Genomic DNA, 19066 nt, shown 5'->3' with positions numbered 1-19066 from the left:
ATTTTTTTGAGAAGTTCATGTTGTTGTTTTCCTTCCTAACCAGAGGTTCATGTTGTTGTTTTCCTTCCTAACCAGAGGTCCATGTTGTTGTTTTCCTTCCTAACCAGAGGTTCATGTTGTTGTTTTCCTTCCTAACCAGAGGTTCATGTTGTTGTTTTCCTTCCTAACCAGAGGTTTATGTTGTTGTTTTCCTTCCTAACCAGAGGTCCATGTTGTGTTTTCCTTCCTAACCAGAGGTTCATGTTGTTGTTTTCCTTCCTAACCAGAGGTCCATGTTGTTGTTTTCCTTCCTAACCAGAGGTTCATGTTGTTGTTTTCCTTCCTAACCAGAGGTTTATGTTGTTGTTTTCCTTCCTAACCAGAGGTCCATGTTGTTGTTTTCCTTCCTACCAGAGGTTCATGTTGTTGTTTTCCTTCCTAACCAGAGGTTTAATGTTGTTGTTTTCCTTCCTAACCAGAGGTTCATGTTGTTGTTTTCCTTCCTAACCAGAGGTTTATGTTGTTGTTTTCCTTCCTACCAGAGGTTCATGTTGTTTGTTTTCCTTCCTAACCAGAGGTCCATGTTGTTGTTTTCCTTCCTAACCAGAGGTTCATGTTGTTGTTTTTCCTTCCTAACCAGAGGTTTATGTTGTTGTTCCTTCCTAACCAGAGGTTTATGTTGTTGTTTTCCTTCCTAACCAGAGGTTCATGTTGTTGTTTTCCTTCCTAACCAGAGGTTTATGTTGTTGTTTTCCTTCCTAACCAGAGGTTTATGTTGTTGTTTTCCTTCCTAACAGAGGTTCATGTTGTTGTTTTCCTTCCTAACCAGAGGTCCATGTTGTTGTTTTCCTTCCTAACCGAGGGTTTATGTTGTTGTTTTCCATCCTAACCAGAGGTTCATGTTGTTGTTTTCCTTCCTAACCAGAGGTTTATGTTGTTGTTTTCCTTCCTAACAGAGGTTATGTTGTTGTTTTCCTTCCTAACCAGAGAGGTCCATGTTGTTGTTTTCCTTCCTAACCAGAGGTTTATGTTGTTGTTTTCCTTCCTAACCAGAGTTTAGTTGTTGTTTTCCTTCCTAACCAGAGGTTTATGTTGTTGTTTTCCTTCCTAACCAGAGGTTTCATGTTGTTGTTTTCCTTCCTAACCAGAGGTCATGTTGTTGTTTTCCTTCCTAACCAGAGGGTTTATGTTGTTGTTTTCCTTCCTAACCAGAGGTTCATGTTGTTTGTTTTCCTTCCTAACCAGAGGTTCATGTTGTTGTTTTCCATCCTAACCAGAGGTCATGTTGTTTGTTTTCCTTCCTAACCAGAGAGGTTCATGTTGTTGTATTCCTTCCTAACCAGAGGTTCATGTTGTTGTTTTCCTTCCTACCAGAGGTCCATGTTGTTGTTTTCCTTCCTAACCAGAGTGTCCATGTTGTTGTTTTCTTCCTAACCAGAGTTCATGTTGTTGTTTTCCTTCCTAACCAGAGGTCCATGTTGTTGTTTTCCTTCCTAACCAGAGGTTCATGTTGTTGTTTTTCCTTCCTAACCAGAGGTTCATGTTGTTGTTTTCTTCCTAACCAGAGGTTCATGTTGTTGTTTTCCTTCCTAACCAGAGGTTCATGTTGTTGTTTCCTTCCTAACCGAGGTTATGTTGTTGTTTTCCTTCCTAACCAGAGGTTTATGTTTGTTGTTTTCCTTCCTAACCAGAGGTTCATGTTGTTGTTTTCCTTCCTAACCAGAGGTTCATGTTGTTGTTTTCCTTCCTACCAGAGGTTCATGTTGTTGTTTTCCTTCCTAACCCAGAGGTTTATGTTGTTGTTTTCCTTCCTAACCAGAGGTCCATGTTGTTGTTTTCCTACCAGACATCTGTTGGTTGCATGTTGTTGTTTTCCTTCCTAACCAGAGGTTCATGGGAATTATAGGCTGACTTTTATTGCCCTGAATGTTCCCATAGGAGGCTATTTGTTTGAGCTCAAATTGGGTGGTTTAGACATGAGACCATATCAGTTACAAGTGTAACGTATTAGATCAATTAGGGTGTCCCTTTTTGAAGTTGGTTGATTCCCAAAACAATGGATTCAAATGGTTTTTGATGAAGGGATAAAACATTCCATTTGCAAACATTTACTTGATTCAGACAATTCAGACAATTCCCTTTATACAGTTCACGTTTGATTTCCAATAGTTCTGTTTTATTCATATAGGCCTATCCTTGGAGATTAATGTGCGTGTGCCCGTGTGCCTGTGTGTCATTTCCATAGTCTGTTAGGACGAGTTGGTTTTGCATGTTGTTGAGGGCCCAGAGACGGCATGTCAGCCCAGGTTGCCCAGGTTTTATTGATTCATTCTGGAATAGTGAGATGTGAACAGGAATGCTCCTTGCCCCACTTTAAGGCTGATGGCATGCGAGAGGAGATGGAGGAGACAAAAGTAAGAGCTATACTGTGGCATGCAAGTGCCAACCTGTCAGCTTTTAGTTCCTTTACACACACATAGAAATGGAAGAATTCAAAGCATCCAACTGGCATGTTATTGTTTAATTAGCGGACTATGAACCACGGCTTGAATAGAGGCACTGAGCACTGCATGTGTCATATCTGTCCATACACTGCATGTGTCATATCTGTCCATACACTGCATGTGTCATATCTGTCCATACACTGCAGTAGTGCTCATATCCTGGTCCCAGTCACTGCATAGTGTCATAAATACTGTCCCCAGACACCTGCGCATGTGTCCCATACTCTGTTTCATGAGGAGTTCAATAGACCTTCACCCTCTCGTCATCTCCACACCTGCCGGATTGTTGTCATATCTGGCCATCCACTGCATACCTTCGGGTCTGCGTATCCCCTCCGCTTGGCACAGAGCCCCTAATTGGGTCAGCTGCCGCAGTACCCAGTACCCTCTTGACGTCAGGCGGTGTTTCCGCCGATTCTGATTCCCCAACTGCAGGCCGGCCGAGCAGGGAGCTTGTCAGGCTTGGCTACGCTGGACCTAGTGGCTCCTCCTCAATCTCCCGACGGACAGATTCCTCCTGCACCGAGCACGCATTTCCAGCCCGCCGGTAAACAGCTCGCGCCCTTGCACTGGCAGAACCAAAGCCCGAAGGGCGAAAGGCGGTCCGAGAGGATACGGGCAGCACCCGCCCTCTGGCTCTGCTCGGCAACAGGGTCCAGTCTGAACCTGCAGCAACACATGTGTCATAGCTGCTGGGCTTCACTACACTACACCATTTTTTCTCCTTCTTTCCCTCTCTCTTCCATTTGCCTCCATCTCGACTTCTTTCTCGTTTCCCTCTTTCTCTCTTCCCCTCTCCCCCTCTCTCCTTCTCCCCTGCTCTCTCTCTCTCTCTTGCTCTCTATCTCTCTATCCCCCTCTCCTTCTCTCTCTTTCTCGCCTCCCTCTCTCTCCTTCTCTCGCTCTCTCTCTCCCTCTCTCTCCCTGCCCCCTTCTCTCTCTCTCCTTCTCTCTCTCTCTCTCCTATCCCCCTCCCTTCTCTCTCTCGCTCTCTCTCACTCCTCTCTCTCTTGCCCTACCCCCCTCCTCTCGGCTCTCTCTCTCCTCGGGTATCCCTGCCGTCTCTCTCTCCCCTCCTCGTCGCCTCTCTGTCTCTCTCTGTATATTATCATGCTGCTCATCTTCAGTGTCTGTGGGAGAAACAAATTTAAAAGCAGATTCTCAGTATCGCTTCCGTCACATTGAGCTGCAGGCCTCGATAATCACAGATAAATGTGATTAAAGCAGCCCTCCCTGTTCCCTTCCCCCTCCTAGCCTCAACCCTTGGGGGCTTGCCCTGTCACTGCTAACATCTGTATTTATTTATACAATCCACACACTACCTAACTGCTTCCCAACGTGCTGGCTCCTCCAAAAAATCTACATTAATGGCTTGTTTGTAAAGTCAGAACAGTGTTGGTGTTTTATTGAAGAGAGAAACACAGCATTGTTGTAAATTACCGCATTACTGTGCCGTTGTAGGGTACTGCTTGGTGAAGCTGCCTGTGCCAGCTCCCTCAGTGGCGCTGCTGCTGCTTCTGATAGGACACATCATGATTACCCTGCCCCAGGGCCAATGAACACCCAGAGGGCGAGGCAGGAAGAAACCTCCCACAGGGTGTGACCATACACAAAGCCACCAGAATGTAGACAGGGGACGGACGCGGTCCTCTGTCCCCATGGAGTGGTGGCATCATGCGGCTCTTAGCAACCGCCTTCTAGCCCAGGGTCAGGCTCATTTCTGCTCCCAGCTCCAAGTCCCAACACTGACAGACAGAGCCCYYAGCCCTGAGTCTGGTTCTGAATCTGGGTCTGCTTAGCCCGTCAACACTCCGTTCCATACTCACACAAAGCCACCAGGATGTTATAATGCTGTTTAGAGGAGCCATAGATTTCCCTTTCATGGCCTGCTGGTGCAGATACGAACTGGAGAAGAAGTGCTCCTCCTCGTCTTCCGCCTGGCGAACCAGAACCTAGGGCTTCACGGGCCTCATCTCTAATGAACTGATTGAAGTGGTTTGTTTCCTGGCGCTGGTGTCAGGGTGGCGGGCCGTGTTGTGTCCCCCTCCTCGTAAGAGGCTCACCTCTGCCCGTATGCATGCATGCCAGTATATAAATTGCTGAATCAGTGTCAGTGGCAGAGTAATGGCACGGGGGGCATCGTAAATTARAGCGAGCGATCCCAGGGCGCAGACACTGGCTGTCGTGTCTGAGTGAGCRCTRCGCTCCTGCCCTAATGAATACCTTCATCTGGCCCGGCAGTCAGCAGATTGGCCTACGTTGATGGATACTGTCAGCCCCACGCCAYACCACATTTCATTGCACAATAAACATGSCTGTCAAAACCAAACAAAGTGAAATCAATTCATCCTGTACAGTGAGTGCGTGCTAAATGAAATGAATGTACTGTGGGGACGGTGGCAGCAGAGGTAGTGTATTATTCCTGAATCCTGACGGCGTAAAGCAGGGAGGTAAAGACATATAGGTTTTTCTCAACCAGGCATGTGTACAGGTATGTGTGTGTTAAAGGGGATACTTCGGGATTTTGACAATGAGGCCTTTTATTTACTTCCCCAGAGTCAGATGGACTAGTGGATACCATTTCTATGTCTCTGTGTGCAGTAGGAAGGAGGTTAGGGGTAGTTTAGCGAGCCAATGCTAACTAGTGTTAGCTAGCAGATACCCATAGACATCAAGTCATTACGTTAGCAATTGCGCTAGCGCTTGTTAGCAACTTCCTTCAAACTGCACCCAGAGACATAAAAAGGGCATCCACAAGTTGACTCTGCCAAAATCCTGAAGTATTCCTTTAAGGAGAGATAGGTGTGAGAGGATTTTTTGTCTTGTGTGTATGTCTGTTGAGAAACAGGCTTTTTACCTCAAGTTGGAGAAGAAAGGCTGGGCTCTAGAAGAGCTTGTTGACCGGGGTCTCTCCCCAGRGCTCTGAAGGAGGATGATCATATGAACAGTATGGTGCAGGCCAGTCTGAGCCAGAGAGGTAGCTATATCCATCCATGCACAGTGCAGAGCAGGCAGATGAGAGCGGGTCTGACTGTCAGATGCCTGATATGACTGTGGCTCTGAGACTGWTGCCTGGCGGAGGCTAAATGACAAGAGCTGAGTCCCCAGGGCTCTGGCTGATGTACCGTGACAGTGTGAAGAGGCAAATTGCACTGGCCTCCCAGATAAAGGGAAGCCTTTCTGGATCATAAATGTGTCGGTATGACTGTTAAACATGAGCTGGTGTAAATGGATTTGGAGACCCTATATGGAGGCACAGCCCAGCGGGGGCCTGGGAGAATAGGGCCTCCTGCTGGACGGTCGGACCCCAGCCGGAGTCCCCCCTGAGTCCCAGCCAAGCCTCAGCCAAGTCCCAGGCCACGCTCCTAGAGATCAGGCCTACCACCACATGACCTCCATCCCCTTATCAGTCTGGACATGGCTGTCCACCCCAAGCCCAGCGGGATGTGTGTGTGTGTGCGTGTGCGCGTGCGTGCCTGCGTGTTGTCTCTCACCTACTGTTTCCTTTAACAGTCTCCTATAGATAGTTAAAGCTCTATCTAAAGTTGAGCCAGTCCTCTTCTCGCCATGTCTTACTTCAGGGCTTATCTCTGTACTGTGCTGAATAGAGCCAGTGACTGAGTCTGTGGATAGTGAATTAATCACAGAGTAGCGCTACATTCCATTACTCATTAACAGTTTGATTTTGTTTATCAACTGAAATAATACTAGAAATCAAAGTGCAGGTAACGTGTGCCAAGATGGAGGGCTAGTAGAAGATCCTAATGAGAACACTTCACATGTGGATGATGAAATATGCATGAGTCATCCTAAACTTTCCTTTCCAGATTTTGGATCATTAAAGATGGATGGTAGCATATGGAAAGCTTTTTTTGTCTTATTTTTCAAGCCTTGTTTATCAACATGTTTTTGTTTGTTTAAATATTCATACAGCTTTTATTTAATTCTTTCACATCTTACATATAAAAGGAAGCAAATGGGGGGGGGTGGGAGGGGGGCTTAAGAAGAAGAATGTTATATTAAGCACTTGGCAGAGTCTCTTCCCTCCTTGATTGTATTTTTCTTAGAAGGACTGCCTCACGCACCATATTTGTTATTTAAGTTGGCATTCGTGCTTGTTTTAAAGAAACTTCTGGAACTTCAGTTTGAAATGTATGGGGCTGAGTATAGAAGTGTGAATGCTTGTCGAGCCCCAGACAAAATATTTAACAGGTATTTAAGTCATGGTTCTCTTCTTTTGGGTTTGGATACATGTGTTGATTCGTAGGGTGGCTCCCCTGCTCTCACAATGTCCCCTTGTTCTACATTCAAAACATGCTCGTCAAATCCAGTTGTCAGAGCCAGTCTGGTCCAGTGGAAAGGAACCTTGAGAACTCAATTTCCTTCACCTTGTAGTGTAGCACCAACCCTACACCTGGTCTGGTCTCAGTCTAGCTCCAGCACCAACCCTACCCCTGGTCTGGTCTCAGTCCCAGCACCAACCCTACCCTACACCTGGTCTGGTCTCAGTCTAGCTCCAGCACCAACCCTACCCCTGGTCTGGTCTCAGTCCAGCAACAACCCTACCCTAACCCTGTTCTGGTCTCAGTCCAGTCCCAGCACCAACCCTACCCTACCCCTGGTCTGGTCTCAGTTCATCTCCAGCACCAACCTTACCCCTGGTCTGGTCTCAGTCCATCTCCAGCACCAACCCTACCCTACCCCTGGTCTGGTCTGGTCTCAGTCCAGCACCAACCATACCCCTGGTCTGGTCTCAGTCCATCTCCAGCACCAACCCTACCCTGCCCCTGGTCTGGTCTGGTCTCAGTCCAGCACCAACCCTACCCTGCCCCTGGTCTGGTCTGATCTCAGTCTAGCTCCAGCACCAATCCTACCCTACCCCTGTTCTCAGTCCAGCTCCAGCACCAATCCTACCCTACCCCTGATCCCAGTCTCAGCCCGTCTCAGCCCCAGTCTCAGTTCCAGTCTCAGTCTCAGTAGTAGTGATGACAGCCCATTGGGTATGGGGGTTGAACGTGGCTCGTAGCAGTTGATTAACTGCTCGCCTCGCTTTCTCTTCTCCTTCTTGTTCCTACTCTGGTGTTTCCAGGGTGGAAAGCTCTGAATGGCTCTGGTACCGGAGCAGATAAACCACAACAGTATTATTGTTGGCCTACAGGAGGCGCCAGCACAGCCGAGGCACGGGTCTACAGGGAAGCCCGGGGGAGGAACAGCAACGAGCCCCACATCAAGAGACCCATGAACGCCTTCATGGTGTGGGCCAAAGATGAGCGCCGCAAGATCCTCCAAGCCTTCCCAGACATGCACAACTCCAACATCAGCAAGATCCTGGGTAAGCCTTTCTTCTTTCTCTCTCTCTCTTCCAGCCATACCTCTCTCCTTCATCCAGCCATTACAGAGTCTGTTACAGTCCTGTTAAGCCGTCCTGTGTTAGAAAATGTTTTGACCAAGTTGGAAGGAACAGGATCGGATTTGCTCAGAAAGTCAGGAAACTGGCATGAAAAAATATATATTTTTATAGGTTTGTTGAACTAGCGTTGTCAATGAGAATTTGTCTCTGAAAAAACAGTCCTTATAAGTTGATACAATCAGTTTATATAAATGATGTTGTAGGCTTTCGTTAAAATTAAATGTTCCCTATTAAGCACAATGAAGAGAACAATAGCAAGTAACCTGAAAGCGGCTTCCCTTTTTAAAGTCTGGTGTAGTGTACTCCTCCTCAATAGCTCTGTCTCTCTCTCTCTCTCTCTCTCTCTCTCTCTCCTTCTCTCTCTCTCTCTCTCTCTCTCTCCTCTCTCTCTCTCTCTCTCCTCTCTCTCTTTCTCTCTCTCTTCTCTCTCTCTCTCTCTCTCTCTCTCTCTCTCTCTCTCTCTCCGCTCTCGCTCTCGCTCTCGCTCTCGCTCTCGCTCTCGCTCTCGCTCTCGCTCTCTCTTCTTCTCTCTTCTCTTCTCCTCCTTCTCTCTCTCCTCTCTCTCTCCTCTCCCACAAATCTCCCTCAGCTGGTATAAACACTAGGCTGTTTGGCTGTTGGCAATAGTGATAAACGTGTAGTTTTAACCATAGTGTATACAACCAGAAGAAACAGAACGCCATTCATGAAACAGTGGAACACTGTGGAGGCAAATTGCCTGTCGGACAGAATCTAACACGGTACTGTTCGTGACGGGAGACCCAACGGTCTGGCGGTCCAGAGCTGAAATCTACAGTCGTTCATTGATATGTCGAAAATATTTGTTCTCCGTATAAAAAAGTAAATTATTTCTAACTGCACATTTGATTCAGACAGGGTATAACTTAAAACCTTTGTAAGAATTTTAATCTCTTAATGACTTTTATGCTCAGCTGCCAGCTGAAGCCCACTGTGGTTTATACCTTTCTATGTGGACATAAACATTTGTAGCCCGGTACCAGTGGGAGTGGGGGGTGAGGCGGGGGGTGGCATGTTGTCTGATTCGCCCCAGTGGCTCAATCAGCCCTTTCTTACAGATGGATTTACCGCCATGTCACTGCCGTCAGTGTTTGTCATGAAAAATGACAGTGGGTCTCGTCCCCACTGCACTGAGAGTCACAGCCTTTAAAAGTGGCGTCACCCAGGCAGGAGCAGGAGCAGGACACACTAGAGATCAGCTAGAGACTATTTACAGGCCTGGTGTAGTTTCTGTTAACTCACCCACAGCCCAGCCACTGGCTTTATGGGTTTACATGGTTACTACAGAGACCACATAATAATATACTGTATCCACAATGGAAACTCCTATTTGCATTGATRTATCTATTGATTCTTATTAACTAATTATTCCTAAGTACTTTTTACACCTCTGTAGTGAAAATGTACATTCAAAGTGTATGTTTTACTGATATCTGTGTGTCTGTGTTGTGTTACAGGCTCTCGCTGGAAGTCTATGACCAACCAGGAGAAACAGCCGTTCTATGARGAGCAGGCCCGTCTCAGTAAGATCCACCTGGAGAAGTACCCCAACTACAAGTACAAGCCCCGGCCCAAGAGGACCTGCATCATCGACGGGAAGAAGCTCCGCATCGGCGAGTACAAGCAGATGATGCGCTCGCGACGGCAAGAGATGAGGCAGTTCTTCACTGTGGGGTAGGTGCACAGTGAAGAACGCCAGGCTTAGAGCACAGGCGCGACACACACACACGTAGACACACAGCTAAATGACTATTCTGAAATCAGTTGTCTTTTTGCCTGAGAACAGACTCTCTCTTCACTGTGCTTACACTAAAGATGGTTGTAATGTGTCAGGTACTTTGTCACACTAAGCCCCTGACCTTCCAATCAACCCAATTCATCAACCTGTTAAATCATGTATGTTATACAGCCCTCAGAATAGATGAATAACGTTTTAACTAGTTTCCCTTTTCCGTAAAAAAAAAAAGTGTTCTTTTTTTCTCCACGTGTAGTGATGACGGTGGTGATAGTTCGTCGTACGCAATTTCCAACCGATTTGCGGAGCATTAATGAAACCCCAAGTCAAACACATTTCCTCGTCCACCTTACTGTCAAGTGTTTTTTAGTAGTAGTGATTTATCAATTTGATACAATAGCCGACAGCAATAGCAGAGAAAGAGATGCCGACATTATTACAGGATATAAAGCATAAGTATAGATTTACAGAGGCCTGGAGGGCAGCTGTCTGGAGCTTAACTTCCTCATTTACTGCGTGTGGTCAGTAAGGAGAAGGCTTCTCCAGGTGTTCCCTCATCACCCGTAAGCTATACGATCACTGGAGTATCAATCACTGCTAAAACACCAGATGAGAGAGAGAGAGCGCACTAACCACCAATCGGCTTTATGTTACCAATAAACTGGGTGCCGTTTCAGAACGACTCAGAACGGTGCTGTCTGGACAACTGTTCTCCCAAATCATTTTCACAGAACCATTGGCTGAGAACACACCTCTGTGGAGAACAGTTAATCCAGCTAGCTCTCTCAGTTTAAGTGCTGAAGTGGAGGTGTCTTTAGGGTTGACTCGAGCAGCACACACACTGTCAGCATTCTTTCCATTTGCTCATCCCATGTGATTCTAATTGTTTTCCTTTATACATATTTGAAGTAAAGCCTTTTTACTTCAAATAACACAGAACTGATATTGTTATGAGAATTAAGTCTGGATTATAATGATGAAACAGGAACAAACTTGTCTAATAGTCTCTCTCTCTGTCCTTCGTTTTCTCCCTACAGGCAACAACCGCAAATCCCCATCAGCACCAGCGCCGGCGTGGTCTACCCTGGGGCCATAACCATGGCAACGACCACACCCTCCCCTCACATGACGTCTGAGTGCTCCAGCGCCTCAGCAAGCCCGGAGCCGGCCATTCCCGTCATCCAGAGCACCTACAACATGAAGATAGAGCCCAGTGCCATGTTAACCAACGACCCCATCATCAACGGAGAGGTAGATGAGATGGACATGTACGAGGACTTTGACGAGGAGCCCAAATCGGACTACAGCAGTGAGACTGAGACACTGGAGCCCATCGTCAGCGCCAACTGAGGCCTCTCAACACCCGAGCCGAGACATACACACATTCATACTGGAGAACCATCCCCARGGCGGAAGACTGACTGAAGGAGGAGAAACAGAAGAACAAAAAAATACAGAACAAAAATAAATGGTTCTGTTGATGCATCATTTAGGAGCCTGCATGCATATGTGGCTCCGTCAGAATCAACAGCTAAAGGTCTTAAATATTTCTTACAGTGTGTGAAGCCGTTTGGTTTAGTTCGTTTTGTTTTTTGTTTTTTATTATCTCATCGTTTATATTTTTGTGTTTTGTTCATAGACATTTACACAATTAGGTTATTGCCYATACAACTTTGGATGACAGGACTTGAAATGTAACGTTTGATATGAATCCATAATTCTTACCGTCTTACCTTTTTTCTTAAGATATACATATTTTTTTCTCTTCAGTTAAATGCTTTTAATAGATTTCATTACTGTTTTTGATGGGAGTTATATATTCTCACTCAGGTATGCTGTGCCAGCCAACAGCTTGTGAATGTTTTAAATACGAATTTATTTGAAACTATTTAGAAAGCAAAATATTTGGAAATTCATATTAACTAAAAACAAACAAACAGAGCAATTCCACAATTCTGGGACATAATCAGACTCCCGTATTATTAATTGTATTAGTATTATTATTATTATTATTATTAGAGTTATTATTGGTATTATTAACATACTGTACGATTTTGTGCAGATGTGCCAAACGTTTCAAGGTTTTTTTCTCTTAAATCATTTGTTTGAGTCTCGAGGGAGAGACTCGAGTCTTAGACAATCTCTTAATATCTTAGTGCGGCTTCAAAATCCAGTTTCTTTATATACCTTCTATATTGAAACACTCAGGAATCTGGAGACAGTGTGCTGTGTCTAGGGCAGGAACAGGAAGTGATGCAATAGCTTCAGGTGTGGTTGTTCATAATGGCAGCTGTTCTCCATGGAGACCAATGCGGTGACCAACAGCCCTTCTCTCCCTGTCCCTCTCCAGCTCATGTCACCAGCCCAGTCTAACACAGAGCACTATAACACTCCCCTCACACTCTCTGCTCATTCTTCAACTCAGTCTTACCAAGTTCTTAATCAGAGTGATTGTAATCAGGCCAGAATTCCAAGGGGCCAAAGGCATCCAATCTGTGGGATTGGAAAGGCAGCGAAAGGCAGCTTTGGGGGCATTATAATCACAAATTGCTGTTTTACAATGTGTAGCTACAGTACATTCGGTTAAATACTTTAGCCCCTACTGGGGCGGCAAGTTTTAAAGTCTTTGGTCTTACATTTTTTTTGTTAAATCTTAAGTATTTTTTCGACATTGTAAATCTTAAATTGACACGAGAAGGTCTTAAAGCAGAGTTAACTACTGCAGCAGTCTTAAGAGAAGAGGCAGTGTGTGAGGGAATAACATTGTGTTTTTATTAAARGAGGGTTACAGACAAAGTATTACATTCTAACAAGTCATATTAAACACAACAGTATTTCATTCATAAACCACACCAGATCTGAGATGGTGATTCTCTACATTCATGCACTTAGATATTAACACTTACTACTTCATTTTTCAACTAAGTTAATATTTTATATTGAACAAAATKTKTGTTGTTTTATAATGRCCAGTTGCCTATTTTACATAAAGTTAAACWTAAGTATTTTAGAGCAATTGAAAWTGCACTTCTGTATTTTATTTACATACAGACAATGARTATGAMATATAACACAATCAATCAGCTCTTAATYTTGTGACAATCAGTCACAAACTGAAAGTCCTTTACCTCTTGAATGGTTATTTTACCAGTTGAACAGATCCMAGGTTGTTACCTATGGAGAAACAGCTAGAGATGGCCAGCAGTCAAGGCCTTACTGTCCATAATACAGCCCTCCTACAGGCCAGAAGGACTAAGTGCCTCCCTCTCTGCCCTGCCCCTGCCCTGTCYCGACCCCTTCCCATGGCAACCCCCACASCCAGGGGGTGCCATCTGGCTCAGAGTGGCAGGCAGCGCTAGGCTGGGGAGAGGAGAGAGGGGGAACAATAAGGACGGGGCACGTAGSRCWTATTGTGCTCTCCATCAAAGTGCAGGCAGTGAGGCCTCCACTCTGGCTCCCGCCCTGGCCCAGCCACTATGCGCTGGCGAGCAGATGGAACAAGTACATCAAGCTGTGGGGGATTATTAAAATGACTGACGAGTGGGTATCATCTCAAATGCAGCATTATTAATGCATGAGGCCGGCTATTCTCCTCCCGTGCCCTTGAACCTGTCCATTTCAGACCAAGCCCAGAGGTTTAAAATGATCTAAATGGCTGGTCACCAGCGCTGGCTGTCTGCATGGCCAGGACTCCCTCCCACTGCTGGTCACTGCATTACTCTCCCAGGTCTAATTGATACAGATGGCTCTTTAGTACTTTTAATTTTACTCGACCCATTCAGAGCTGGCTTTTATTGTGTTGTGTCCACGTTTGAAAGCATTTATCTTAAGTCTTAGAAGTTTTTAAGCACCTCATTATTAATTGCCATTTCAGTTTCGTTTTCTTTTTTTGGTTGGTTGGTTTCTTTATTGCTATTGTTGTTTTAAGGTACAATGCTTTTTTCTAGGATTTCCTCCCATACACAAACCTAAACGGATTTCCCTCCAGGTCAACATGTCTAGGTTTTTAAGCTGTTACTTCTGTTTGCTGGTTGATTGGTTGATTTGTACGTGATTTGTACATATTTCTATGTCCATGCCTAACCAATTCAGTGTGCTGGTAGTTACAAAAGGACTGTTGATAGGACTGAAACTTGACTGCGCTTGTATAACAAAAAAAATACAAAAAAACGAAGAACTTATATCTCGCAAGGAGTCAAAGTGTTATAAGCACTGGATATAAATTGTATTTTTATCAATTCTGACTAATGTGAAGCTGTTGTACCATAAAAAAACCTGAATGAACAAAAGTCACGACGACTTGGACTCGTGGGCTCGTTCTCACAGTTACCAGATTTGAATAATTTTTCAGTCTACTTGTTTTGTTTATTTATGCAAAGACATGTGTAGTGAATGAACACTTTGTCTATGCTCCAGGGCCACCAAGGGGAGAGAGACAGCGCGCGAGAGAGACTGAGCAGTAAACTCAACAGAAGGCTTGCATAGTAACTGGTTAGCTGAGAAACACCGCATTTCAGACACACATTTTATTGGTCACATATGTTTTGTGTTTTATATTGTATTTGAAGCTATATAGTGAGTATAGACATTGTATTTATTAGCCACTGTTGGCTCTAAAATTGTCAGTAGAACATAATGAAAGGACAACAATCAGAGAGAAAAAAAATATGTTTAATCAATTGGAGCTTCATTTTTCAGTAAATTCACCATTTCATTATAGATTTTATTGTAAATACAACATAGGAAATAGAATTATATTTTTGTTCATAAGTACTTAGTGAAGTATTAGTTATGTATTTGACTGTTATTTTTTTCTTCCTTTTTTACATCAGTGTATGTTGATCCATGTTCTTAAAACTGACAAGTCACTGTACGTCATGTAGATTCTGAATATTTATCCCAGTTGAAGAGAGCAGTATTGGACGGTTGAGGAGAGCAGTATTGGACGGAGCTGTAGCTGAGATAGACAGACAGGCCCCTTCTTGCTAGCGTTTCAATGACCTCCCTCAGACAATTCAAGGAGCCAATCAAAACCCAAGCTATACTCCTTAGCCTTGGACATTAAGGACAAACGTTTTTTAAATAAATAACTTCATTTGTATCTAATTACATGCACAGTCAGTACAAATAAAGTACTGTGTATCTTTCATAGGGACAGTGCTAAAATTCATCTGAACAACAAGCAGTTAGGATGTATATGTTTGTATTATACAACTTGCGTTTCCAATCATGACTCAATCCTAGCGACATACCTTATCTTGTTTTGTGTTTTTCACAGCCCTCAGTGGTTATACTGTTATGTGTCAAATTTGAACGGAGAGGTTGATAGTAGCATAGATGAATAGCTACATTTTAATTGCACATCTGCATGCATTTGTTACATTTAAAATTAGAATGACCCAAGAGGATTTTATTCATTGGCAATTTTACACAAGTGAGGTTCTTGGGGAGCTGAAATTGAAGGGAGTGTGCAAATATTTTTTCGTTTTAACGTGGCACAATGCAGAGCCACTCGTGTGTATTCTAGGCCTATACTCTTTTTGTCCTTTTCTATGTGTTGCTGACCTTTTTAAAGGCAGCCCATCCAGCCATCAGCAAAGTGTAGTCATGACCTTTTCTATGAATCCATCTGTCTCTCAGCCATGTAAATGCGAACAAGATTCAACAACTGAAGACTAAGCTTGTATGCTGTTTCAATAACTTAACTTAACTGTAATGATTTTTTTCTGTCATTGAACTTTGTGATGTATATGGTGGGAATGTTCTCTGTGTTCATTGAGTTAGCACAATTCACTGACATGCTGGACTGACATGCTAGCTGCTGTTCAGGAGTGTAACATTTGCTGTTGGGGACAACTTATACAGTTGTCAATGGTACTTTGCTTTCTARATTYATTTTTTGTCTCTCAAGCAACACTGTGTGTGGCTCTTCTGTCGCTGGGGCTGTTGCTGTTTTGAAACCGCTGGCAGACTGATACAGTTTTCTGCGTAGAAATCAATTTCTTGGCAGGTACCTAGGTCCAGGGCAGGTATTGTTAAGGGCGTAACTAGAGAAAATGAAATAGTGTCTGTTGCTGCTTTGAAAAATGTTTTAATTCTGAAAATGTAAATAGTTTATCATAATATCTTGTACAGTCCAGTGTAAAGTTTTTAATTGAACTTAAAAAAAAGGTTGCCATCACATTTGTGTTCACTTTCTTCTTCATACAGTACAAAAGGACAGCTACTTGCTGAGGATATTATTGTTAAATTAAAAAAAGGAAAAGGTACTAAAATATTTTATTTTGCTTGGCTTCAAAATGTAAACCAGCAAGTCTTTGGTTTCCATGTGCAGTATTGACGTGAGGTAAACTTAAGGTGAAATAATTCTACAGTGGTATGTATTGGAGACCAGTCTCCTCTGTGTTGGTAGTATTAATACACTATATCAAATAAAATACACCAGATGACTGACACATTTGGGTGTATCTAGGCACCTTAGTAATGTGTGCAAATATCTAGGTTGTGTTCCCCACAGGATGCATTCAGGCATATTGTAATGTAACATCATCTTTCTATATGTACTCAATCCATTGATGTAACAAGGCAGGAGTGGGTTGTAGAACTGCCTGTTTAAGCTCATTTACCTCAAGAGTTTCCTCCTTTTGCGTAAAAGAGTAAGAAATTGTGTGACAAAGTCTCACCATCACTCCCATCTTTTGTACTGCTGTTGACACTTACAAATTAAAGAGACATTTTGTTTTAAGATCCGAGTCTCTATTTTGTTGTTGTTGTGCGTTGATTGTCCATTGATTTCTCATGCAAAAACTACATTGATTTCTCATGGTACTTTTCAACATTTTATTTTCTACTGCAGTGTGGGATTGCATTTTTTAAGGACAATTATTTACCTAAGGTGGCCCATAAGTCATAGTTTATCATTAGAATGAGTGCCACAAACTGATTTTCACATTAACTAATGGTAGAGATTATATTATTGTATGGTGTCCATTTTCGGACATCCTCAACCTCATGCCTAAAATATCATTTGTTACTCTAACAAAGCAATACATTTATGTTTATTACCTTTTTGTCTCAAGAAAATGATGCTGTTTTCTGAAACCCTGTGGCATCCCAGCCCTCCAGTCCAATGAGAAGAGACCATTAGGGAGACAGAGAAAGCATGCAGTAATGGTGTGTAGAGGACCTGTGACCTATCGCGCAGGTAGACGTTCAGAGGGCAAGGCCCAGTGTGTGTGCTCCTGCAGCCAGACACAGCCAGGTTTATGTGCCAAGCAGGGCCAGAGGAAAGGTCAGGCAGAGAGCGATCAACTCAGACGACGTGTGGTCATTCATCTCCTTGGATCCCTGCCATTCATGGCTCATCATCATCTTGCTAGGCCTAGGGTCGAGGGTAACAAGATGGAGTCATTTGTAGGCAAGGTTTCAGGAAACAACAACCTTTCAGAGGTGTTTGATTCCAAGACAATTAACAACACGGTGGTCTTATATTTCTTTTGAGATTAGGTTTTTGATATACACTACAGTTGTCATAGTTTCAAGTTGATATACACATGCAGTCATTTCTCTGCTGCCATAAACAGTCCCTCTTTCCATTCACAAAAAAAACCATTTGCAGTTATGTTGAGTGATATATCAGGGCTGTAAATAAAATGCATATCCATGGTGTATACGGTTCAGCAGGGAGGAAAGCTGCTTTTACTTTCTTCAAACTTCGGTTTGCTGGAGTAAAAAAATAACAAATAAATAAAGGTTCTGGAACAGGAGCCATTTCCAAACATTTTGGAAAACCATTTAAGAGTGTCTTTTGTTCTGTTCATCAATCTTTTTTTTGTCTTTTACCAGAGTGCTGCCTATGAGCTGTCTTCCTGAGAGCGTAAATGCCCCAGTTTAACTGCGGCGTCTAAAATAGACGCCTCTGTCAGCTCTCTCCAGCAGAAGCGCCCAGCGGTAGATGGAAAATTAGACATATACCGCTGCACAATAAATCTTATAGTAATTCTCCAAGCTTGCATTAGGAATAATGGCCAGGAGAAAGGCCTGTGCTTTGTGTATTTCTCTTTAAGTTACTGTGCATGGGTGTGTGGGCGTACAACATTAAAATGATACTGGGCCTGTGACATTTTAATCTTGAGTGAAAGACAATAATTCTCATTTCCTTTGGCCCATATTTTTTATCTTCGATGTGCCATACTTTTTTTCTACGCTTGCCAGATGGGAGAAGGGGGTCAGGGTGTATGGAGACTAATGCCACTGCCTGTAAGTGGCCTGTTTAGATGAACTGTCACTGTGTTACTACAAATGTAGGTGTTTGGGCTGCAGATAATTAATACAGTGTTGCTTCTGCTGCACACTGGCAGGACTGCAATTTCACCACTCCGATGACTAAACATTGTAGAGGGGAGGCGTCTGGAACAATATTTTACTGTTCTGGAGCCCCTGTCTGCCCTTGCGCTCCACGGCATGGCCACTGAGCCCAGTGAATCAGTCAGAGGGCGCTGGCTCCCCAAGCACAGCTGCTATTTATCTGATTTTCTCATTAGACTTGACTCATGACTTTATTGTAGGCCAGAGCTACTGCAATGCTGAAGTATTACTCTCTCTCTCTCTGAGCAGTTTGAGTGCTGCTCTCCCTGGCGATCTGCAGGTACTTCAATCTATGTATGGTTTTACCCTGTCAATCTGACTATTAAAGGAGAATATATTAAGTATTTCAATACTTTGGGAGTGAGACACACTGATGGACCAAATACCCAGCATATGTATCCAATAGAAATACACTGAGTGTACAAAACATTAAGAACACCTTCACTTTCCATGACATAGACTGACCAGATGAATCCAGGTGAAAGCTACAATCCCTTATTGATGTTACTTGTTAAATCCACTTCAATCAGTGTAGATAAAGGGGAGGAGACAGGTTAAATAATTATTTTAAAGCTTTGAGTCAATTGAGACAAGGATTTTGTATGTGTGTCATTCAGAGGATGAATGTGCAAGACAAAAGATGTAAGTGTTTTTGAACGGGGTACTCCAGGCGCACAGGTTTGTGTCAACAACTGCAACACTGCTGGATTTTTCACTCTCAATGGTTTCCTGTGTGTATCAATCATTTTTTGTATTTTTATTTCACCTTTATTTAACCAGGTAGGCCAGTTGAGAACAAGTTCTCATTTACAACTGCGACCTGGCCAAGATAAAGCAAAGCGGTTCGACACACACAACAACACAGAGTTACATATGGAATAAACAAACGTACAGTCAATAACACAATATAAAAAGTCTATATACAGTGTGTGCAAATGGCGTAAGGAGGTAAGGCAATAAATAGGCCATAGTAGCGAAGTAATTGCAATTTAGCAAATTAACACTGGAGTGATAGATGTGCAGATGATGATGTGCAAGTAGAAATACTGGTGT

General features: G+C 43.6%; 1 protein-coding gene across 1 annotated transcript in view; it reads left to right on the top strand.

The window, feature by feature from the left end:
* The window catches only part of LOC112069865 (transcription factor SOX-6-like), a 259626-nt gene extending 243235 nt beyond the window's left edge, over positions 1–16391 (top strand). The window contains 3 exon segments of the mRNA XM_024137247.2: positions 7573–7815; positions 9369–9585; positions 10684–16391. Coding sequence (XP_023993015.2) covers positions 7573–7815; positions 9369–9585; positions 10684–10996 — 773 coding nt within the window. The 3' untranslated portion in view covers positions 10997–16391.
* Positions 16392–19066: the final 2675 nt, after the last annotated feature.

The sequence above is a fragment of the Salvelinus sp. IW2-2015 genome, unplaced genomic scaffold, assembly GCF_002910315.2.
Source record: "Salvelinus sp. IW2-2015 unplaced genomic scaffold, ASM291031v2 Un_scaffold1137, whole genome shotgun sequence".
Lineage (NCBI taxonomy): Eukaryota > Metazoa > Chordata > Actinopteri > Salmoniformes > Salmonidae > Salvelinus > Salvelinus sp. IW2-2015.
The sequence above is the reverse complement of the archived record's forward strand: the minus strand, read 5'-3'. Positions and strand labels throughout refer to the sequence as shown.